Source organism: Curcuma longa, chromosome 20, assembly GCF_044706935.1.
Source record: "Curcuma longa cultivar G26 ecotype Majalengka, Jawa Barat chromosome 20, ITB_CL_G26_1.1, whole genome shotgun sequence".
Lineage (NCBI taxonomy): Eukaryota > Viridiplantae > Streptophyta > Magnoliopsida > Zingiberales > Zingiberaceae > Curcuma > Curcuma longa.
In genome coordinates, this window is record NC_133880.1 from 6,773,471 (window position 1) to 6,797,436 (window position 23,966).

Sequence of the window (23,966 nt, forward strand, 5' to 3'; positions counted from 1 at the left end):
TCTAAAATCGAACTGGTATAATCCAACCAATCCGAATAACTCAAAAAAACTTATTTTTTTTATTATTTTCCTTTAATAATTCTTCACTTATCTTAACATTTCATGATTATTATATTAATAGTCTATTTAAATATCTTAATTTTTAAAATAAAATTTAATTTAATTAAAAAAATCTAAAGCCTAAATTCAAATCAACCCAAGTCAAAATTAATCCAAATTTAATCTAATCCAAAACCCTCCAATCTAAACTCAACCCAAATTAAAAAATCTTTAATCCAAATTTGATAAATTTTAAGTCAACTTGGATCATATTAAAGACACCAATATGATTAGCTTGACGCATTGCAATATTTATGGTAACTTGTATAAATATTTAGAATTTTAAAATAATATCCCGGGGGCAATGGTGCAACGGTAGGACATCTGGGTTGTAACCTAGGGACCCGCGGTTCGATCCCCAGATACGGCGCATAAAAAAATTATTCCTAAAAACATAATATTATATATATTTTTTTTTTTAAATTTCTTTTTTTTAGCTGTGCCAATCAGGAGAGAAAAAAAAAAAAGTATGAATTCATAGCAAATAAAATAGAACCTATGAAACAAAGCCACAATATCAAATCAAAATACAATTCTGACCTTCATGCTATATAGTAAAAAATAGAACCATAAAATTATGCTATTTGTTAAAACAGAATGTGGTAAGCAAATAATAATAAAATTATAATATCTTTTTAAATTAAGAAAAATTATAAAGTGGCCTCTTATTTTTATTACCCTAACAAAGATATCTTTTTAAAAATATATATAAAAGATACCTTATTATTTATTCTAAAAATATTATATTATTTATTAATTTAATTAAAATTATTAAAATTTAATAAAATTACTCATATTTGATTAAAATTATTCTAACTTATTAAAAATTACTTCAACATTATTTAAGCAGTAATAACTATTAATAGTGATAGCTTCTATATTTTTTTAAAATAAAAAATAATAAAACTATTTTTTGATATTTTTTTAATATAAAGTGCCCTTTTAAAGTTGTTATTTTAATTTTAAATATATTTAAAAAAAATTAACTTAATATATGACAAAACTTTTTAAAAACAATTTCACACATTTACTTTATCTTTAGATAATTTAAATATTCAAACATATTTTAAAATTTCGAGGGCATTGATAAAAATAGATAAACTGGAGGCAGTGGAATAGAATTTTCCTTTTAGTTTATCTACATGCATAATAATTGAACAACGTCGGCTAGTAGACGTTAGTTCTGGACGGCTCGCTTCATCGCCTGTCCGCCTCTCGTTCCTCATCCTCATATGCATTCCACACGCATCACCTGTTCGATCTCCTGTCCGTGAGAGCTCCGCCGAGGAGTGATGCCCCTCGCCGTTCTCGCCCCTCCTCCTGCCGCCGCCTCCGCCTCCGCCTTTTCTCCCCGCTCCCTTCACGGTCCCCGACCCTCCGCCTCCCATCGCCTCCTCATCCTACTCGGCCGATGGACCTCGCCTCTCGTCGCCGCAAGCCCTAACCCTAGCTCCTCAGTCTCCGTGAGAGCTTATTCCGACGGGAGGGACGGCGACACGAGGGGCACGGAGGAGTCGAGCCCAAGCCTGCTGAGCGAGGAGTTGCTTAGGCGAGTCTCCACCGCTAAGGACGCTGATCAAGTTTTAGATATCCTAGCGGAAGCACGAGAAAGTGGGGGTTCTTCCGTTATCGGAATTGATGACTGTCGGGTGATTATTGAGGCAGCTTTCGACAGGGGCGATGCGGATCTCGCCCTCTCAGTGTTCGGCGCCATGCATTCAGGTTTCGATCGAGGTGGCTCTCTATTTCGGTACAATGATCGGTTCCAGTTAAATTTATGACTTATTCGGGAAGTACGTTGAAATGTACTGTACGTAGGTTTGTTGGATAAGGATTCGACAGTAGAGAGGTGGACTTGGGCGAGACCAGATGTACGCATTTACGCATTGATGGTTCAGCGGCTAGCAGCATTGCTACGAGTTTCTGATGCGATGAGGATAATTGCGGATGTTTCTCGGATGGGTGTATCTTCTGGGGAGGAGGTAATATCCCATTCTTAGTTTCTCTCTTTTACCTTTTTATGCCTACTATTTGTATTTAGGATTTAGCCACGGTTGGTCTTGTTATTTAATGCATTCAGTTATGTTATATGTCATGTTAAATAAGGGAGTCCAATATGTGGTTCAATCTGAAAAAATAAAACCAAAGTAAATTAAAATTTTGATTTATTTTGATCAAATATATTTGGTTTGATTCTGGTTGACCGAAGCATAAAATATATCAATTAGATTTTGGTTTGACTATTTGCAAACCAAACCAAACCAAAAAATAGATTTTTTTTTCAAATTATTAAAGATATATTTGTAATTGAAACTCATTGTGAATAACTTTATCAAATTTATATCAAGAACTTACAAATACAAACTGAGTGCGACATATTATATTTTATAAGATCAAATTTGTGCTCCATAAACTTATAATTGAATAATAAAACTAAAAAGTTATAATCTTTCATTGGAAATTTAGTTTCACATGAACCAATCTGAACTAAATTGATAACATCACATAGGGATGGATAATGCCTTCGGTCTCAATTTGGTTTGCATGCTTATTCACTTCAGTTTCTAGAAAATCGATATTGAAAATTTGAGTTGGATCTAATTTGGGTTGATTCGGTTCAATTTAAATTGAATGGACACCTCGTATGTCGAGATTTTTTTTTTAAAAAAAAACAGAGGGTATTGATGCTAAGGTGGTGCACGGAAGTGTGGTCACACAATGTGTTGTCCTTCATGTCATTTAGGTTAACTATGTATCTTGACTCAAGTCAGATTGAAGATGGCCAATCAATGTTCCTCTTCCTAGCTAAAAGCTTGTACCATGGGACCACAGCCACAAGTTTGCTATAGGCATTTCTATCAACTGTGTTTTACTGAAGGTTGCTAGTGGCTACAAAAATGATATCTTGTTGTGAGTTGGTTAAAAGACAAAGGCATTCCACTTTGATAAATGGATGATAAAGACATTTTTTTTCATATCACAAGCCAAGCCTTGGATCATTCCTATGTGATGGTTCAACTTAAATTTCGTATATCTTGAACAATTTGAAGCACAGGAGTCCATTCTTAACTTTTTAAGTTTTTGGCAAATTTATCTTAAGATCCACTAGATGTGATTGAATTGTCTGAGGTAGACCATATAAGCAAGTTTTTCTTTATGTTCATCTATGTTTATAAAACTAATAATCTACCTCCATGTAAACATGTATGCCCTTAGTCCATTTCCTATCTGTAGGCAACAAAGGTGCCAAGGGGCCAGCTAGTGACGTAACTCCATCCCAATGACTTTTCATGTTTACATGTGCAGTCATACATATATAAATTCTCCCATCTCATACCCCAAAGTGTTGATCCTTTTACAACCAAAGGCACTCCTATTCTCATGGTTCTAGCTGAAGCAATCCCCTCAAAGAATGGGTCCCCAAGGTTCCAACTTTGACTTCCAAGAAGCATAAGAGTTCAAAACCCTTCTAAAATAATTTTCCTTGGAAGGCTTATTTCAATCTGGTCCAAGTAATTTTGGCAATCACTCAAGAGCGTCTAGAAGTAGGACAAGCGAAGGATAAGGGAAAGGACCTTGACTGTACATTCACGAACAATGTCAGTATCCACATCAGCACATTGTTGTCAGTTTAGCCAGTAATTAGCCATGGGCTAGTATTGTGCTCTCAGATAGTGCTCATGAACTGGTAGTGAATAGAGTTGCCAAGGATAAAGAAGAGTCTAGTCCTAAAGCTTACAGTTCAATCAATATTAAGTATAAAGAGTCTAGGCACTTTCAAATGGATCCAGTCCTCTAACAAATCATTCTGCCTTTGCTAGAATTTATGTCAATATAAGGTAGCTCGACTGTCACTATCTCCTCACTCCAGCTTATTTCAGTGTGATCTGGTTCCTAAGGAACTGAAGCTCTCAGTGAGGAACTTTTGTATGTGTGTGCATGTGTTCAAAAGTGGGTATATGAATACTCTCTTTCAGGTGCAGATCACACTTCTGTTTGTAATTAATTTTTATTTTCTAATTTTCATCTATTTCTTTTAGCACTATTCTTTGCAATTCAAAAACTCTTGCTTCCCCAACTAACCTTTCAATTTCAATCACTCTTTGACTTTTTAAAGCAATTGTCGCATCCAGACTCACTTTAATCACTGTGATCTGTCTTTGAAGGATTTCATGGCACTTTGGCCTACCTTTGCTACTTCAGATACTGGAAGATTTCATGGCATTTCTGCCTACCCATAATCACTTAAACCATCATTCAAGGGTTACAGTACTTTGGCCTACCCTTACGCACCTATCCTTCATTGCTTAATGTCATTGTTGAATGATTTCATGGCGCTTCAGTGTATTCCAGTTGATTTAGGTCACTGTTAAAGGATTTTGTGATATCTATTATTTTAATTCATTGTTGAAGGATTTCATGGCACTTTGACTTATTTTGGTCTCACACTATAAATTGCTTGAAGTTGTCATCTGGCTCTTTATTTTCACATGTTCATCTATGCCCATTTCAAATTGCTTGAAGTTGTCATCTGGCTCTTTATTTTCACATGTTCATCTATGTCCATTTCAGCATATACAATTGATGCATCTTGATGTTTGCATCTTCATGTTTGTCTTCTTTTATTAAATTCTTTTATGATCACTAGCACTTTTATATGATCTTTTAGGTTCCATTCGGAATGGTTGTTAGATGTCCAAGCTGTATGGTAGCAGTTGCTGTTGTACAGCCACAACATGGTGTACAGGTATAGCTGCACAACATTATGTTAGTTAACATCCTTTCTTATATTGTTTCCTCGATAACCATAGCACCATCCTAAAGTCATTCACATAACCTAGAATGTTGTCTTTCAAAGACCTGAGAATACAACTCAATGCCCTAATTTGCCATGTAATATAGTTTGTTTTAGTGGTGTTAAAATGGATCTACTGGGCTGAGCATGACTTAGACCTAGTTGGCCCGTTTGGTGTTGTGCCGGGCCGGGCTTAACATGAGCAGTCATGAATTGTAGTGGGCATGACCCTTGACTGCACCAAGCTAAGCTCAGCCTCAGCTTGGTTGGCCTATGACTGGGCCATACTTTTTTTCTAAAATAAAATAATAAACAAATTTAAAATAGAAAAAAATTAAAAAAAAAAGAAAATCAAAATGCATTTTAAAATTAGTTTTCTATTTTTTAAAAAAGATTTTTTTATATATTTTAAAATTTTTAGGCCGGGCTTGCTATGCAAGTCGTGTCTAGCACGACCTGGAGGCCAAGCCACTCCTGCCCAACCAAACTTGCAGACCAAGCCGAACCCAACATCACCCAACTCCTATCGGGCTATGCCGGACATGACCCAAACTAAGCTGACAGTTTGGCCCGATTACTACCTCTAATTTGTATCTTTTGCATCTTTTCTTTTCTCAGAGATAAGACTGAACAAAATATAGGAGAATACCCATGCAAAGTATACATAATTAAGCCCATGTTTTCTTTGTTCAACATTCCTCTGTCCTCCTGCATCACTTGAAAATTGATCCTTATTTCATGTTTGTACTGATTTTCCTGTTTATGTGCAACAGGTCTTTACGTAAGTTTATAAGCACCTATTTCTTGTTCATCTTTACTTTTTCAGATTTGTCAGTCAATTAAGTTAGTAATATGTGTTAATATTTTTTGCTTAAATAAATTGTCATACCCATGTGATGATTAGCTTACATTGCTATATTCGAATCTGTAATCTCATTCGTTTGTTACTGGGTTGATGAATCTTCCTCAGGCTGCATCTTGTTCCCAATGTCGTTACCAGTATGAGCTTGTTTCAGGCAACATCGTCAACATTGAGTCAGAAGAGATCAGGTTAGTGGATGAGTGAATGGGTTCTTTCATTATTTAATACCTTCAATTTCAAATTATTTTCATGTTATCTTTCATGTCCATATTCAATTTCATGAAACATAAGTTTCAAATCATAAATACCATCAAACAGGAAAATTGTTATCAATATTATTGAATTTTTTACTTTTAGTGATTGAATCTTACAAACCCAGACTTTCCACTTTGTTCAAGCTCATACTATCTCCTTCTTCCTCAAGACTCCTCAAGTATGCTATTGTGTAGGAATTGATTTCAAATCTACTTATTTTTTATTTAGATTTATTTCTTGTATACATATTGAAATGAAACTCATGTTTCAAATTCACTGACAACATTCTACTTTTGCTATGCTGGTCTTATGCTAGTAAGTTTTCATTCTATATTGCTATGCTATTATGGATCTATGAAGCAAGAGTCAAAATATTGCTGTATATATGGTTTTGATTGCAGTATTCAATTTGTCTAAGGAAATGCTCCTGACGAACGCAGCGTTGACATTTCACCATGGGAGAAGGCTTTGAGATTTCTACAGATAAACAAAGACAGCATTCCAGCTGCTCTGCACTCCATTGTGGTACATAGCGTATATCACTTCTCAATTTTATAATAAGTCCGACATGATCTTTTTCAGTCAACTTGGTTTTAACTTGAAGCTATGATTACCGAATGCATGCTTTCAGTATGCTTGATAAACATCTTTGTACGTAAAAGATGATAATTTGACATGTTATATGTATATCAAATCCATTATCCATGGTTAATATGTTTGAATTTAGTTATAGCAACATCAAGAGATTAATCACTGAATTACTTATTGTGTTAGAGACATCATTGGGGTCCTTTGTTAATGCCTACTTGATGATCATGATCTCTATTGTATAATGTGTCATGTCATCCGATTTCTAAAGTCACATAATGATGGGAAATCTTGTGCATGCAGCAGCAATTGCAATTGTCCTTTCAAGTGGGGTAAAAAGTTGTAAAGTGCAAAGGTTGTGCAGTCAGTTCTAATATTTGAAGATGGAATTCCATGTTCTTTTTATGTATTTGTTTTAACTTAGTATCTATTGTGTGCTAATCTAATAGAAACAAGAATTTACATCATATATTTGTGCTTGGGATTTTAAGTTGCTACTCATGTTTCATTTCATTTCTCATGCATTGTGAAACATATGGAGGATAACTAGAAGTAATGACAAATTTGTAACATACTTTTCTGAGATCAGTCTATATTCTTTACTGTAATATGAAAATCTGGTTTTCATCAGCTTTAATATTTATCTAACATGTGACAGGTTTGCACTCCTTCTGGTATTGCTCGTACGCATAAGTTTGCTACTCAGACTGTTGAACTTCCTGCCCAAGAAGGAGAACGAGTTACCATTTCCTTAGCAGCCCCATCAAATATTTACAAGGATATTGGTCCATTCAAGTTGACCACTCAACCTCCAGGATTCAGCCCAGGAGAGCCAATGTGTCTAACAAACCACATTAATGGAAAGATATCCCGGTTGCTAAGAACTCCAGCCAAGAATGGCTTTTCATTTTTCATCAATCCATATATCCTGCTTCCTTCGCTTGCTGTGCTGTCTAGTGGAGATGCTATGTCTGCAATTATTGACCCCAACCTTCCCAAACTCATTGCAGCAGCTGCTGTTGCATCAGTTGCTCTAGAAACTACCATGAACAGATTAGTTCTTCCTGAAATGCGCAAGGTGCACATGTTTTCTTGTATTGCATTCTTATTGCCTTAACTTGGGAAAATCAGTATTGTGGATTCATAATCTATTTAAGGTCTGCTAAAAATCTTTAGGTTGGCTTGTTCCCTGTGCACATTCCTTTATATAACATGTCTTAAAACAAATCAAAGATGATGCCAGTTTAAATGGTCAAAAATAAAAGGTTAATTTTACATTAACTTCTTGGAGTGAAATTAAAGATTACCACCACATGATTATGGTGATCTATACTCTAGTGTGTGCAAGTTTCTTCTAATTATTTTACCCACATGTTATTAACAAAGTTCCAATATCCAAATTCCTTAGCATGTGGAGCCAAGCTATATAATATATTATATGTACCTCTTTGACGTTAAATACCTCTCAATAGACACATATATATATATATATATATTATGCTGCACGACACACTGTGTGCGCCTATGTGTCGTGCATATTTTCTTTTTTTTTTTAATTTTTTTGTTCATTTTTTTGACTAGCAGTTAAATCATTTAGGGTTTTACCTTTAAGGTCTAGGGTTGGGTTATAGTATTAAACAAAAAAAAAAAGCTTTAAACAAAAAAAAAAAAAATTAGGTGCTCACGAGGTGTGCAGGATAAGGGGTGTAGCATAACAAATCCCTATATATATATATCTTCTTCCTTCTACAACTTAACTAGGTTAGATTAACTGTTTACTTATTTATTTGTTTTTGTATGCTTACTGGGTAATGTATACTGCACAGTGGCGAAGCTTAATTTGTTGGCATTCAGTTTGAATATATTACTTGTAGAATTGTGATCTGATTGTCTTTCCTAATGAACTGTGAATAAATGTTAGCCTAGAAGAAGAAAAGTGGACAAATTAACTATGCTATGGGTGCCCACTGTACTAAAAATGACTCTCCACATGTATGTCTTATTTAAAATTATTCTGTTGCATTTGCAAGACATACCCGGCGATATGTGCAGGTCTTTCAATCAGAAAGCCTTAAGTTGTAGCCAATTAGTTTTTCTCTCTCTTACACATTCATGCTTCCTTTGCAATCAAAAGATAAGTTTGTATTAAATAACAGAAATGAACATGAAGAGTGTCAAAGTTATTGTTGGGAATAAAGGCCTGAAATTCTAGATAACAAGTTAATGTTGTTTTACAATGGGTTCTCTAATTAATTCTGAATTTTCAATTTAGCCTTTTGTGCAGCTATTACGCTTGATCTTCTACTGATGGATGTTATTTATGGCATTGTTTAAAAAATAATAATTGGTGTTATTATCCAGCTTCCTCAAAGGACGGTAGATGTTGTTGCTCTCAAGCAGCAGCTTTTATCTCAATATGATCTTCTTCAGGCTCGAATTAAAGAGCTTCAGCAGGCATCTGAAAAAGAGGTCTGTTCTTTCTTTGTTGTCCTTTTGATAGCTTTCATCTCACAAAAACCGCATTGAGGGTTTGAATTTTTTTGATTTTTCCACAATGTTCCTCAGTAAACTGTCAAATGCTCTTTTAGGACTTGAATCAGTTATATAATCTTGTGAAGATTTTTTTTTCAGGTTTGGATGTTGGCAAGAATGTGCCAGTTAGAAAACAAAATTGTAGCCATCGGGGAACCTTCTTATCGGTATTCATGATGATCCCTTTTATCCTCTAGATTTCTTCCTCAGAAAAATTAATGAGTACAAAAGTGTTTTCCACAAAGTCCCATATTTTGAAACTGCTTTTTCTTTAGTGCTCGTCGAAGTAGAGTTAAAAGGGTGCAGAGAAGCTTGGAAGGTTCCCTTTCAGGGAGGATTGAGCTGATTGACAGCTATGCAAAAGTAGGTTTCACGAATAGAAATAAGTATTTCCTTTTTGTTTGCATTTCTTTGATATTAGAAAAATTGGACTAGTATTTACTCGATGCAGATATCTTCAATGATTGAAATTGAAGTGGAATTGGATTCTGATGTTCTTGCTGCTGAAGCAGTGAGCAATGCAGTCAGTATTAGAAAACAAACCATTTCTCATCAACTGGATTTCATTTAAATATTAGTAACTTCCATTTTGATATATTTCAATGTGTAGGAGAGCATCGCACAACAGATACAACAGATTATGGAGATAGAAAATCTTGAAGAGGCATGTAGCTCTCCTCCTCTCGTGTTTGCATAATCTTGCAGCTAATATCCTTCCAATTCTTCTTCTTATACTTTATGTAGCGATGGCGTCTACAAGCTGAGGCAAATGACGAAGTGGAAAGGCTTCTTAGCTCTCAAGAAACATTTACAGAATTTGTGTAATCGTATTCTGGTAAGGAATGGTTCTAAATTGTTCTTTGCACTAAATATTATTATCTTGTTCCTTCAGTTACTGATTATCAGCCAGGATCATCAATACATGCCTTCAGGTTTAAACTTTCTCATAATGCCAATAATCGAATTTGTTGTGATATCAGTTCATAGAGATGGATTCAATTCTCTGTAATTTTATTATAGCTGGAAATACCTTAAAGACCAAAATGAGATTGGTGAAAGGAAGAGAAGGTTCAACTCGTAGATGAGATTATTTCAGCTCTTTCTGCAGGAATCAAATAGTTTGGAGTAAACTAAGAACCTGAGTGACAACACATGCATGTGTGCGACAACAAACTCTGGTTAACATGCTAAACTAGAGGACAGTTGACTAGCGAAACAATGGAAAATTTGACCAACTTGAATTTAGAATGCTAACTTCCTGAAGACAGATTTGGATCATATTAGCTGGTAGGCTTGCTTCCTTGAAGGGAAGAAGAAAAAGGAAACCTTATAGGTATTGTTCAGTCTAATGAATCCATAGTAACCCATTATCTAGGAAAAAGATAAGATGCATCCCTCTATTTCTTGAACTAGGAAGATCTAGGATCTAAATTGGAATAATTCTCCTAGCTATGTTTATAATATATCTGTTCAACTCATATAGATGCATGATGAAACCGGATTAAGTTTGATGTGTTCTCTAAGCATAATGATTTATTACTAATATCAAAGACATAGCATGTCATTGGAAGCAAGAACATTAATTAAAATATGAGGAAAGTAATTATCAAAATCTGAAGGACCTTATCTGAATGGTTTACAATAATTATATGGAGTAGTACTTCAGTGCTTGAGCAAAAAGGTTCATAAGCATTTTCCATGCATCTCTAAATTGAACGTTTAATTGGGAAGACATGCCTCTTATTTCTGTTTAACTTTTGCAAAAATATAAATGTCAAAGCCTGGTAGAAGACATACTTTTCAATTGTTTGTTGTTTGTTCATTGATTTGTTTCGCTCGATAAACTATTTACTCGATTCATTTTACAAGAAACAAAGCTATTCCATGTTTACAATGTCAGATTATGGTCAAATCATCATTGATAGCTGCGTAGCTCATGCTGCAATTGTGACTGTCATCAACACAGGAGAATGAGATGAACCCTTCTAAACGAGATTTTTTAGGTGAAACTTAAGGGAACCCTTCTTCGCCTCAAAGTTCAATGTACTAAGCCTTGCACATAGAATTCAGGTGAGTTTGTTCCAAGAGCTGTCTTGCAACAATGGCTTATCTTTTATGTTATTTGCACTTTATGAGACCACTAAATTCGACTTTAGGTATTAGAAGAGGAAAATTTTCAATTTCCCCCGTAAAATTTTCAATTTCCCCCGTAAAATTTACCAAATTTTTTAAAAAATGCCCTTTATAATTTTGTAATTGTCAAAGTGCCCCCACTGAGTTTTATAACTGTTAGGGGGTAAAATGATAAGAGTTTGAAAATATTAGAAGGTATTCTAATCAGTTTAAGAATCCGAGCAGCATTTTTTGAAAAAAAAGTAAACTTTGGGAAGTGAAATGGAAATTTTCCCTAACCAAATCCACATGTTTCTTAACCACTAATTTTTTTTTTCAAAGTTGAAGAAAATGAGTGCAGGTTTCTTGGTCTTAAACTTTGTCCTATTGAGAATGAAGCCGGATACACCTAACCCCCTTTCCGACTTTGTAGCTTCCAAGAAAGATTCATCCCTGGCTGCCAGCGTACTTTCTTACAAACATGCACAGATGTTTTCCTTTCCATAATGTCCAAAGCCAATTATTGAGATTAGTTAGCCCGAAAGAAGGATTATGAATAGCATTTCATCGGATTATTAGAAATTGCAGTATAGTATATTTAGTCTAGAAGAAGAGAGGTCCCCAACCTTGCCGAGAGATGCCTGAGCTTCGTAGCTAGACAAGTACAGGTAAAATTTTTAGTCGAGGTAAAAAGGTACTGCACTTTGTCGAGCTGTATTGAATTGTTTGTCTGGATCTATGTAAGTCTTCCAGATTAATCTGCTTGGATTAAAAAAAACGAAGACAAAGGAACGGCAGCAATAAGGGGGGAAAAATAATTGGGTTAGATTGTGCCCAACTGCTTGACAGGGCCACCTCTGGTCATATCTGATGATCATCCAGCTATCGAACGACGCCTGGACTGGGCCATGGCTAAAGCAACGGCTGGAACTCCGTTTCGCAGGGATGATTTTGTCTCCCTGTCAAGTGTTCAACAACCACCTGACCAAGGCAATAAAAGACAAACCATTAATTATATTTGAACTTGACAGTCCTTGTCTCCTGTGTGATTAGCCAATTTTATACAAACTTTGTAACTGACTGTTCTCGTCGGATGCCCCCTCAAATCAATCATGTATTTTCATCAGATGTCCCTCTAAGACTGTCTACCTACCGAATTAATTGGGACAAGGAGTTCTCCTCTGTTTACTCGGTTGGAAAGTAGGCGAAGAGCCCTAGAGTATAGTTGAATTGGTTATGACCAGGCCTGGCTCTAGGCATAGGCCGGTAAGGCCTGTGCCTAGGGCCCAATTTTAATTGGGGCCCACTGGTTAGGATATTTAGGGTTAAAGAAGGGTTGGATTATTGGATTTAACCCGGAAGAAAGCCCCGATCCGCATCCGCTGTCCCTTCGCATTCTCGCCGCCTCTTCAAAACCGCCCGATCGCGGATCGCCTCTTCATCTCCCCTTTCTTCGAGACTTCGACGCAGGCGAAACGCCGAAACCGCGATCATCTCCCTCCCCTGTCCTTCGAGGCTTCAACGCAGGCGACAGGCGAAACCGCGATCATCTCCCTCCCCTGTCCTTCGAGGCTTCGATGCAGGCGGCAGGCGAAACCGCGATCATCTCCCCTGTCCTCGCGAAGCACCGCCGGCTTGCCACCTCATTTCTCGCGAAGTAGCACCGGCTCGCCGGCCGCCGCCCCATTTCTGATTTCTCGTGAAGCACCGCCGGGCGCCGGATCGCCGCCCCATTTCTCGCGAAGCAGGCCCCATTTCATTTTCTCGTGAAGCAGAGGTTGGGCGTCGGACTCGGCCGTCGGATCCGGACCATCCGGTAGTTTCTCTTGCATTCTCGCCGCCCGGCCCGCCCCATTTCTCGCGAAGCAGCGAGCAAGCATTCTCACCAGTCTGCCGTCCCATTTCGCTTTTTGCTGCTGCTGATTGTGCTCTTATTCTTCCAGTATTATTGTTGATGAGATTTACTAATTTAGGTAATAATTTTTTGTGTTTGATCCAGCTGTTCTATAAGTCCTTTGACGAATCGTTCGAGGGGCGGTGGATCATTTCTGACAAGGCAGACTACCAAGGTAGATTACAAGTCCTTTGACGAATTCGCCTAGGGCCCCCCGTAGGCTTGAGCCGCCCCTGGTTACGACGAAACAGACTTACAAAAGAGGATAAGGATTCGAATTTCGACGAAGTCGAGCAATATCCTCCTCCGTCATGATTAATTATAATTTTTCGATTTACTTTTTTATAAATGATTGTGGGGTTAATCATGTGAGATTGCTGGAGTGACAAATTTTATCTTTTTGCATTAAAAAAAAAGCGAAGAAGCTTGAATTCTTGTTCGCAGATGTTTTTTCTTTTTTCTCTGAAATTGTGTCCACCACCGCTAACAGTGTTTAAAAATTAATTCTAATTTAGTGTTCTTTTTAGCATGTTTTAAAATTAAATCGAGCCAGAAAATGGATGGCAATAATAATTCGTTAATTACTAATTTAGACCTACAGTTTGCATGAGCAAATTAATCGCATATTTAATATCTTCAAATTTACTCTCACAATATTAAAATCTGACATCTAAAATATTATTGATTAATTACAAATATTATTATATTAAAATCTGACATCTAATTTAGATTATTTTCTTTGCTTTCAGATTTAGAGTAGGAGAGTTGATGAATAAATTCGCTTCTTCATTTATCCAAATGAATAGGAGGATAAATTATTTCATGGATTCGCTTCTTCATTTATCCTCTACGCTATCTATCTTTCTAACTAATATGATCTTATGTGTCGGGTGCAACGGTAAGTTTATTGATAGATTCTTCATAATATTATAGTTCAATTTTAGACGAGAACATACATATTCTTTATTTGATAAAAAAATTATGAGAAATAATACGAAGTATGATTATTTGGGTGAATTTGGCTCCCATCTGATAGAGGCACTATGTTAAAATTTACAGTTCTAATATAATTCTAATACTCAAATGGAGCATAACGTTCTACAATAATAGATTGATCATGAAGGTCAACTATCAGTAGTTTCAATGTGAGCACTTTTTAAATTTATTTTAGTAGTTGATAAAAAATTTTTATGAGATCAAATCAATCACTTCTAATATTAATCAGTTTGAAGAATTAAAAACCTGATTAAAAAACATAACATGATTTTATGTTGTGTTTACTTTGAAATATGAATTTAAAAAGTAAAGAAATTAAAATAAAAAAATAAAAAAAGATATTCATGGAAAATGAAAAAAGATGAAAATTCTTCTCTTTTAACATTTCACTCCATTTGTATTTTACATTAACGGTTCGAATCAAGTTTCATTAATTTTGTAGGTAAAATTTAAAATTTCCCCAAACATTTAATATAAAATTATTTAAAAATTCTTATGAATTTTATTAATGTAAGAAGCTTATAAAGTTTCCATTTGCTATCAAATTATCTCGATTTAAAATTAACATATTTATTTTATCCTTCTAAATTATTACTTAAATTATTTCACTAAATATTTTGATATTTATGAAACATTAAAGAGTCTTTTTCAAAAAAACAAACTGTGGGAGGTATTTTTAAAATTATATTGATTTTTATAATTCTCTAAAAAAGAAATAATAATTTTCTGGAAGTTATATTCGCTGACAGCGCACGGTCGAAGAACATGGCGGTAAGGAACCCCCTGGTACGCATACCTTCCTCCCTTCCCACTACATCCCAATCCCTTCCTCCTTCCCTCTCCTCCTCCTCCTCTTCGCAGCTCTTACCCCTCAGATCTCGGCCGCGCCCCCGCTCGCCCTCTGCTGATACGATGCCCTCGCCGCCGGCCACTCAGCGCACCATCCTGGTCACCGGCGGCGCCGGGTACATCGGCAGCCACACCGTCCTGCAGCTCCTCAAGGGAGGGTACCGCGCCGTCGTGGTGGACAACCTCGACAACTCCTCGGAAGTCGCCCTCGACCGGGTCAGGGAACTCGCCGGGGAGTTCGGCAAGAATCTCTCCTTCCATCAGGTAGCGGGTTGAGTTCACTCCCTTCGGTTCCCCGCCTGCCGATGGATTTTTCCAAGTTTAGACCTTTCGGTCTTGAGGGGCACTTTTCTTTGGGATTTAGTACTCCGGAATGACTACTTTAGCGGAAAGATTCCGTTTTTATTCCTTGGGATGGTTCTTTCGAGATAATCCGGTTTCCGTTTACGCTGTTTATGTTGAGGACATTGCGAGTTTCGCTCCGGATTTCTCGTATGTTCCGGCACTCGCAGTTTATTCCTAAGGTTGTCTATTTTTGTCTTCGAAGAGTGGGCAATGTTGAGATCTGAAGCCTTGTAACTTCAGGGCTCTGTTAGTGATTCTTGCTGCCGCCCCATGATATCGTTTTCGTCTAATTGAGGAAACTACTAGCTCTAGTTGCCAGATCGTGGATCCTAAATGCAGCTTGAATCAGAAAAACTGACCCCTCTTTCATGGATTTACGAAGCATCCAGATGACAAAAGGAGAGTCTTAAAGGGCCCTTTTTGGGGGTCAACGATTTGATTTTGTTTCATCAAATTAGGTGAAACGTCAAATTCTAGATGCCAAATCACGTACCTAGGTACTTACATGAGTTAGTCCGAGTTATTTTGCTTGTTCTTAACAAAACTTTGTTTGAAACCTACACTAAGATTTCTCCATTGCCAGAATTATATAAAAATGTTACGAAGAAAACTCTGAGAAATTCAGCTCAGGAAAGATATCATACTCAACTAGGCTTTGATCAAGCTGATTTGGATTCACTGTTTGTAAAAATGTTCTTGAGCTGGCTTGCCTGATATTTCAAAGAGTAGAGTAGCCTTATTTGAAGACTCTTAAAACAAATTAAATTTATGTAGTTGAATTTGATTTACAATGCATCTCTGCACGTTTACTTGCAGATTGATCTTCGAGATAGAGAAGCATTGGAAAAGGTTTTTTCTTCAACTAAGTAAGTTTCTTTAGTATCAGTGACACTTTTTTGCTCTTTAGAAATAGGGTATCCAGGTCTGTCATATTTTTGCCTGTCTGTGAGTAATAAAATGAACTAACACAGCCAGTCATCATTCTATAAAAAAATCATCCTACCTTTTCTTCTGGCTGTGAGGGGCTTATGGCTATGAGCGAAGGGTTTTCAGTGTCGCCTTTTTTAGTTTATGTTAACCTATTTCTAGAGGTGTTTACTGATGTTATAACCTCATGCTCTTATTTTCCCTTCAGGTTTGATGCCGTTATACACTTTGCTGGAATAAAGGCTGTTGGTGAAAGTGTCAGAAAACCTTTACTTTACTACAACAACAACCTCATTGGTACAATAATTCTCTTTGAAGTAATGGCTGCTTATGGATGCAAAAAGGTACCATGGTCTTTATGCTTCCAAGCAATCTAATTGCTGAGACATATTTGTAAAAGTTGTTCAACACTAATCAACATCTTGAAATGCTGTGGACAAAGTTAACCTTTACCAATTCATGGCTACATCTGAATATCTGATTCAACATAGAATAAATGGTACTTTTGTATGGAAACTTTATTATTTTTTGAAACAAATGATTAAAGTTGTTATCTATTTCTATCCCTAATGGCTCATTTCAGATTTGGTATCATATAGTTTTATTCCATGATGCCAGATCTTTTCAAAGAAAGAAAATTTTCAAGTTTTTTTTTTAATCTCAAACTATACAACCTCACAGCATAGATGATACAATAGTTGGGTTACTCTATAGTCCTCCTTGACATGCCCTTACCGTTTATTAGTTTAAGTACAAAAATTGAATGTACAAAATACAACTTTACCATAGTAAAAAAGGGTGGTAATTGGATAAATTCACACAAGTAAAAGTTGTCTTTTCATTCATCTCTAAAGTATGCATTGTTTAAACTAAAAGAAACTTTTGATTCTTGTGTGATTATTAGGAGACTTTTACATGAGAAGTCATACTCTATATAAGAAATATTGGGTATAAACAAACAACATATATATATATATATATATATATATATATATATTTATATAAATATAAAATTTAAAAACAGCAAGTTGTTTGTAGATATTTTTGCTCTATAGTAATAAGAAGCTGTGCTATGTTTACTTAAGTAAATAACTTAGAAAAGTCAGACAACTCGATGGTGCATATGATTTGGGTGTATCAATAGTCACCTTTAACTACTTACTCAATTTTTTGTGATGGACAAATACCCATGGATTTGTTCAATGTCCAAAAGTTTGTATTGATAATAGCCAATTTTGAGTTGGCAGTTTGATTTCACCAGTGTATAGCCTTATCCCATATATTACTTTATGTAACACTTGTTTCTTTTTAGTGCTGAACCATGTGACTAATATTTTATTGTTTTCAGCTAGTATTCTCATCTTCAGCCACAGTATATGGGTCACCCAAGGAAGTACCATGTACAGAAGAGTATCCTTTATCTGCAATAAACCCCTATGGCCGAACTAAGGTTTTTCCCCCTACTCTTTGCCTTTGTGTTTTATTCGTAATGCACCTACTGTCTGAGCTATTGTTTCCTTGTGTGTTGTTGCAGCTTATGACTGAAGATATGTGCCGTGATATGTGTAAAGGTGACAGTGAATGGGATATAATTCTTTTAAGGTATTTCAATCCTGTTGGAGCTCATCCCAGTGGATACATTGGTGAAGATCCTCGTGGAATCCCCAATAACCTCATGCCCTATGTGCAGCAAGTTGCTGTTGGAAGGAGACCTGCTCTTACAATATTTGGAAATGACTATCCAACCAAGGATGGAACACCAGTACTCGTCTTTACTATATGAACTCAATTTTTAGATGAACAATCGCCAGTAGACTCGTTTTAAAAACATAAATCAGGTGTTTCAAAGTGATTTCGGCATAGCCTAAGTATCTTGAGGAACCTAAAAAATTTATTTTTCATGAGTATGGTTTGATTTTGATGGAAAGATGAAATATAGTTCAATAATAAGGAAAGAAGTGAGCAAATTGTTAAGATGAATGAATATAGAAGTTTTATAATTACGAGCCAACATGTAGAATATGATATGGGAGATATCATTAATACAAGGAGAAGTAGTTGGCTGAAATAGATATAATCCTTCAGACTTTGATTAGCGCATTGAGCAATTAAGAAACAATATGTTCATAGAGTTGAGAGTACTAGAGTAGATTTATGCGGTTAATCGAATAGAGGAATGTGACATTACTACTATTCACATGCAATTAGATGTAGCTTCAATATATAATAAAAATAAGATACTATAGGTTAAGTTAATGTAGACATGCTTAAAGACAATATTGATTGTCTATTGTTAGATAATTTAAATTGATTAGAGAAGTTGCAGTGATAGAGGGTGACAAAAGAAAACTGTAGTTAATGTAATTAAATAATTTAAGAGATCTAAGTCCATGCAATCATTTCCAAATACTAAAATAATTGGGACTAAAATAATATGATGATGATGCTGATGTTGATTCTAATGCAGTATAATTGAAAACTCCAAATTGCAATGGAAAAGTAATGTGCCCTAACTTTTCTCATGAAAAAGTTTTTTCATGTGGATATCAAGTTTTATATCTTTCTGTCTTCTGCTCATGTATTGTTAATTATGTTTTGTATCATTAGTTTATACTTAATGTGCTAACATTTATCTCTATAGCACAAGATAATCTGTCGCTTCCATAACTCACCATTTTGCGAGCATATTTTCGTTATATAAATATATTTCCTCAGTCAGGTAGTCTTTTACTTGACTTTTGAATAATCTGTCGCTTCCATAATGCACCATTTTGCAAGCATATTTTCTTTATATAAACATATTTCCTCAGTCAGGTTAGTCTTTTGCTTGACTTTTTAATCTGCTATCTTTTACATGCAGAATGCTTTTCTGTTTGCCTTTATGATTCAACATATCTTCTTATGGACACCAAACTGTTCTTCCAGGTCCGGGATTATATCCACGTCCTCGATTTAGCAGACGGACATATTGCAGCTCTGCAGAAGCTCTTTGAGGGTCCTCACCTAGGTTTGTGCAGTCACAAGTTTATATACTTGCAAGTTGCTGGAATATTACCTTAAAAGAAGCTATACATTTTTTCACATGCGCGCTTGAACTGGCATTTTATCTAATCATGCATACATCTAAATAACCTAGCTAGAAAACGAGGGTCGAGTGACACCAGGTAAGATTTTTACATGATGCAGGATGTGAAGTGTATAATCTAGCAAATGGAAGGGGAACATCTGTCTTAGAAATAGTCGCAGCTTTTGAAAAGGCTTCTGGAAAGGTGCTACTGTTATCTCATGGTCGACAACATCTTGAGTATCATGGTTTCATCTTAACGTGTTTTGCCGTAGTTCCTCACCTCCAAAATCCTTGCAGAAAATTCCGATAGTCATGGCAGGGAGGCGACCTGGTGATGCTGAAATTGTTTATGCATCCACTGCCAAAGCGGAGAAGGAGCTGCACTGGAAGTATGTACTTTAGTCTACCTAATTTCACCCACAATAGCCTTGATTAGAAGTGCTTCATTGCATAAAAAGTACCTTATTCTACGCTCTCGTATCTTGTTTATCGTCTTCATTCTCATCTTATAATTCCAAAAGCTATGATGTAAGATCTTGAAATTCTATGGCACGGCCAGTTCTTGATCCTTTGATGGATTATGTGCTTTCTGCAGAGCAAAGTACGGCATAGAAGAGATGTGCCGAGATCAATGGAACTGGGCCAGCAAGAACCCTTGGGGATACAGGTCGCCACCCGAGACTGCTAATGGAAATGGGAAATGCCCAACTTTGCATTCAAATGACATCTGACCTCCAGCGGATCGAACAAAATGATTCATTGACAACTACATATAGATTTGGCATATGTCCAACTGATATCATTCTTCTATTAAGATAATTTGTGAATAGGCAGGCACCAAAGATACAAAGATCCATATGCTTTATGCTTGCTTTTACCCTCTTCAAGGTCCATTCTTTTCTTGCCCTCGCGAAGAATATACGAGAGATTCAATTTCGTTCATAAACACGTAGATGGAGGTTGATTCTTTGCTCCTTGATGACCAACAGTAGGTTCCTTAGAAGGCATTTGAGGTGGATCGAGGATGTAGATTATTTTGTATTTGTATGTCAGATTCGATCATCTCTTGTATATGATGTTGGATTCGTTGTAAACCTGATTCTATTGTTGGATTTACATTCTGAATCATCGTATCATTGTTTATCATACTCGAAAAATTTGAGTTAGTGTTTGGTAGTGTTTTAAGGCTTGCTATTTCTGAAACTCAACTGAATCGATTGGATACTTTACATCAGTTCAGTATGATCTGTGTTTATTAGTCTGATCGTCGTATATGAACAAGTAGTTTTGTAGAACAGGAAGGAAAACAATCATTTATTTTCATTTTTATGTTGATTCTCCTCAATTGTCGTCTCAGACATCGATCGCCAGGTTGACGCCGACGCTGCCGTCGGCTGGACCACTGTCGGTCGCCGACGATAGGAGAGGCGCGGCCGCATCCTGCTCCGCACAAGGATCATCACACTCCGACGGCCGGTGGCACTGGAGCAAGAAGTGCAGCACCTCCTTCATGGAAGGCCGTCGCGAAGCCAGTCCGGTGGTGCACAGGATACCCAGCTTGAGCACCATGGTCATGTCTTCGACGCAGGGCGACTCCATGATTCGAGGATCTAACGCGTCGCTCAGTTTGTCTCCTCGCAGGAGCCGCCGCCGCGCCCACTCTGCCAGGTTGCATTGCTCGTCCTCGCCGCCGTCCTGGGCTTCCCTTCCGGTGGTCAGCTCGAGGAGGATGACGCCGAAGCTGTATATGTCCACCTTCTCGTCTATTCTCCTGGAATGCCCGCACTCTGAACGAAGAAGCAAATGCCGATCAGAAAGAAAAAACAGCAAATGAGGAAATGGCGGAGATCTAAAGCGCCTTGGAATTGCCTGGAGCCATGTAGCCGAAGGTGCCGGCAATGGCGGAGACTAGGCCCAGTTCGCCGGGCTTCGCCATCATCCTCGCCAGCCCGAAGTCGGCGACCCGAGCGTTGAACTCCGAGTCCAGTAGGATGTTGCTCGACTTGACGTCGCGGTGGATGATCGGCGGCGAGCAGTCGTGGTGCATGTAGCACAGTCCTCTCGCCGCGCCGATGGCGATCTCCAACCGAGTCGGCCAGTCGAGCCCCCTTCCCGCCGCCGGAGACGACGGCTTACTGTGCAGCCACCGGTCGAGGCTCCCGTTCTCCATGTACTCGTAGACCAGCAGCTTGGAATCCTCGCCGGAGACGCAGCAGAGCAGCTTGACGATGTTCTTGTGGCGGATCGAGCCAAGGATTTGGACTTCCGATTCGAATTGCTTCTCGAGCGCAGCGTCAAGCTTCTTGCCGCTCCGAATCTTCTTGACGGCCACGATTTCGTCGGTGCGGTCACCGACGGTGATCTTGTACACCTTCCCGGCGCCGCCGCTGCCGATTAGATTCTCCTCCTTGATGCCGCCAACGATGGTGGATTCTCTGAAATCCAACGAATGGAATGAGGTCAGTTTCCACGTGTCACCGTCGCCTTTGCTCTTCCTTAATTCCCAGCGAAGGAAAACGAAGACAGAGGCTACAAGGAGCGCAAGCGCGCCGACGACGAAGAAGAGGGCGAGGAGGCCGCGTGAGAGCCCTCCAGAGCTGCCTCTTGAGGCGGAGGAGCAAGAGGCGACGTCGATGCGAGAATCGGACGCGCAGAGGCCGGGATTGGAGAGGAAGCTCCGGTCGTAGGCAGAGCTTTGTAGCCTCGCCGGGACCTCGCCGGAGAGTTGGTTGGAGGAAAGGTTCAGGTAGTTGAAGTTGAGGTTGCCCATCTCCGGCGGAATCTCGCCAGTGAGATCGTTTTCCGAGAGATCGAGGGAGGTCAGAACTGGCAGCGAGCCGATCGACGCCGGAATTTCGCCGGCCAATCGATTGTTGCTTAGATTGAGCTGATTAAGCGACGTCAGCAACGAGAGATCCTCGGGAATTGTCCCCGTTATCATATTTCCTCCCAGATCAATGGATTGGAGACTCGAGAGACCAGCCAAGCTCGATGGAAGATGGCCGGAGAACATATTGTTGCTCGCTACGAACACTAATAAATTTCCGGCGATGGACGGGATTCTCCCAGTGAATTTATTGTTTCTAATTTCCAGCCGATTCAGAAACAGGGGAAGTCTCTCCGGAAGCTGACCAGATAGGGCGTTGTCGCTCATCATCATCGTGGTCATGTTCTCTGCTAACCAAATCCCCTTCGGCACGTCGCCGGAGAACTGGTTGTTGTAAATCTGGAAGTTGTTGAGTGTCGAGCACTCCCCGAGCGTCTCCGGAATCCTTCCCGTTAAGTTGTTATTGTACACGATGATGGAAGTAAAGCCACCGCCATCGCATAGCCCATCGGGGAGTTCGCCGGAGAGCATGTTGCCGTTCACCTCCACACTCCATAGCGGCGAATGCTTCCCCAACTCCAAAGGCAAGACGCCGGTTAATAGGTTGTCGAATAACCTGAGATCGGTCAAGGACCGAAGCTGACCGATGCCGGCAGGAATCTCGCCGGTGAACTGGTTGAAGTACATGTAGAGAACAGAGAGGCTCTGTAGCTTGCCGAACTCCTCTGGAATCGATCCATTGAGCTGGTTTCCTGAAACATCCAACGCCTCCAAGTCCAGAGCTCTAATTTCTCCTTCGATTACGATGGAGCTGGATAAATTGTTGTACTGTAAAAACAAATTTTGTAATTTTGGGAGGCTCCAAATCCCGGCGGGGATTGCTCCGGTGAGTGCGTTATGTGCCAAATCCAAATGAACCAATTCCATCAGCTTCCCAAATGACTCCGGTATCTCTCCGTGGAGATTCATGTCCGTCATCACCAAGACCTGTAGCTTCGTCAAATTGCCAAACTCGGGCGGAATCCTCGCCGGCGAGAAGGGGTTGAAGGCGAGCGTGAGCAGTCGTAGCTCCGAGAGGTTCCCGATCGCCTGAGGAAAGCTCCCGTCGAACAGATTACTATTGAGTAGTAGCTCTTGCATTGCCGGGAGGCGGCTGATGGCCGGCGGGACGTCGCCGGAGAAGTTGTTGTTAGAGAGGTCGAGGTAGGTGAGGCGGTGCGAGAGGCGGTCGACGTCGGAAGGGATGGCGCCGACGAAGCGGTTCTGGGAGAGGTCGAGGTGGCGGAGGCCGGAGCAGAGGAAGAGGCCGGTGGGGAAGCCGCCGGGGATGTCGTTGAAGCTGAGGTCGAGGAGGGTGAGGTTGGGAAGGCGGCAGAGGGCCGAAGCGGGGATGGGACGGGAGATCTTCGGCCCTGCAAAGCCAGAGAGGCTGAGGTTGACAACGGCGCCGGCGCCGGCACAGCCCACGCCCGGCCAGGCGCAGTGGGAGGAGGAGGTGGTGTCATTCCAAGAAGCCAGAGCCGGCTCGTCGCCCCACTCGCGCTTGATCTGGAGCAGGATTTGCTTCTGTTCGCCGATTGATGGTGCTTGGGACGAGACTTGGGAGGCGAAGAGATAGAAGAGGAAGAGAAGACCGGCGATGCCACTGTTCTCGCCCGCCATTAACGGCGGCTCCTGAACCTCGAAAGGCGGCTCTGTCTTGTGGCAAGAATTTTGAGAGTTTACGTGAGCAATTGCGGAGCTTTTAAAGCCAAAATTCTAAATTCAGAAAAAGAAGAACCAATTGTCACGGTAGATTTTTATTATTATTATTTAATT

The 23,966-nt window shown here is 38.8% G+C and overlaps 3 protein-coding genes across 5 annotated transcripts; 2 read left to right on the top strand and 1 right to left on the bottom strand.

The window, feature by feature from the left end:
• The first annotated feature begins 1,306 nt into the window (after positions 1-1,306).
• Positions 1,307-11,276, top strand: LOC141813483 (uncharacterized). 3 transcript variants are annotated; one of them, XM_074701452.1, is made up of 13 exons: positions 1,307-1,833; positions 1,918-2,081; positions 4,769-4,846; positions 5,865-5,944; positions 6,452-6,536; positions 7,258-7,677; positions 8,961-9,068; positions 9,231-9,298; positions 9,407-9,494; positions 9,583-9,654; positions 9,742-9,795; positions 9,876-9,966; positions 11,032-11,276. In XM_074701452.1, the coding sequence occupies exons 1-12, from the start codon at positions 1,392-1,394 to the stop codon at positions 9,954-9,956; spliced, it is 1,740 nt and encodes a 579-aa protein (XP_074557553.1). In that variant the 5' UTR covers positions 1,307-1,391; the 3' UTR covers positions 9,957-9,966; positions 11,032-11,276. The 3 variants fall into 3 exon arrangements, with proteins under 3 accessions (XP_074557553.1, XP_074557554.1, XP_074557555.1); XM_074701453.1 differs by having other exon boundaries at positions 11,098-11,276; XM_074701454.1 differs by having other exon boundaries at positions 1,307-1,821.
• Positions 11,277-14,898: 3,622 nt separating this feature from the next.
• On the top strand, positions 14,899-20,472 carry LOC141813304 (UDP-glucose 4-epimerase GEPI48-like). Its single transcript, XM_074701244.1, has 9 exons — positions 14,899-15,246; positions 16,144-16,193; positions 16,463-16,598; positions 17,603-17,704; positions 17,789-18,016; positions 19,180-19,261; positions 19,441-19,523; positions 19,619-19,710; positions 19,917-20,472. The coding sequence occupies exons 1-9, from the start codon at positions 14,899-14,901 to the stop codon at positions 20,050-20,052; spliced, it is 1,257 nt and encodes a 418-aa protein (XP_074557345.1). The 3' UTR covers positions 20,053-20,472.
• A 122-nt stretch (positions 20,473-20,594) lies between these two features.
• On the bottom strand, positions 20,595-23,844 carry LOC141812851 (uncharacterized). Its single transcript, XM_074700803.1, has 2 exons — positions 21,191-23,844; positions 20,595-21,108 (listed from the first exon to the last, which is right to left on the bottom strand). The coding sequence occupies exons 1-2, from the start codon at positions 23,808-23,810 to the stop codon at positions 20,675-20,677; spliced, it is 3,054 nt and encodes a 1,017-aa protein (XP_074556904.1). The 5' UTR covers positions 23,811-23,844; the 3' UTR covers positions 20,595-20,674.
• Between the last annotated feature and the right edge of the window lie 122 nt (positions 23,845-23,966).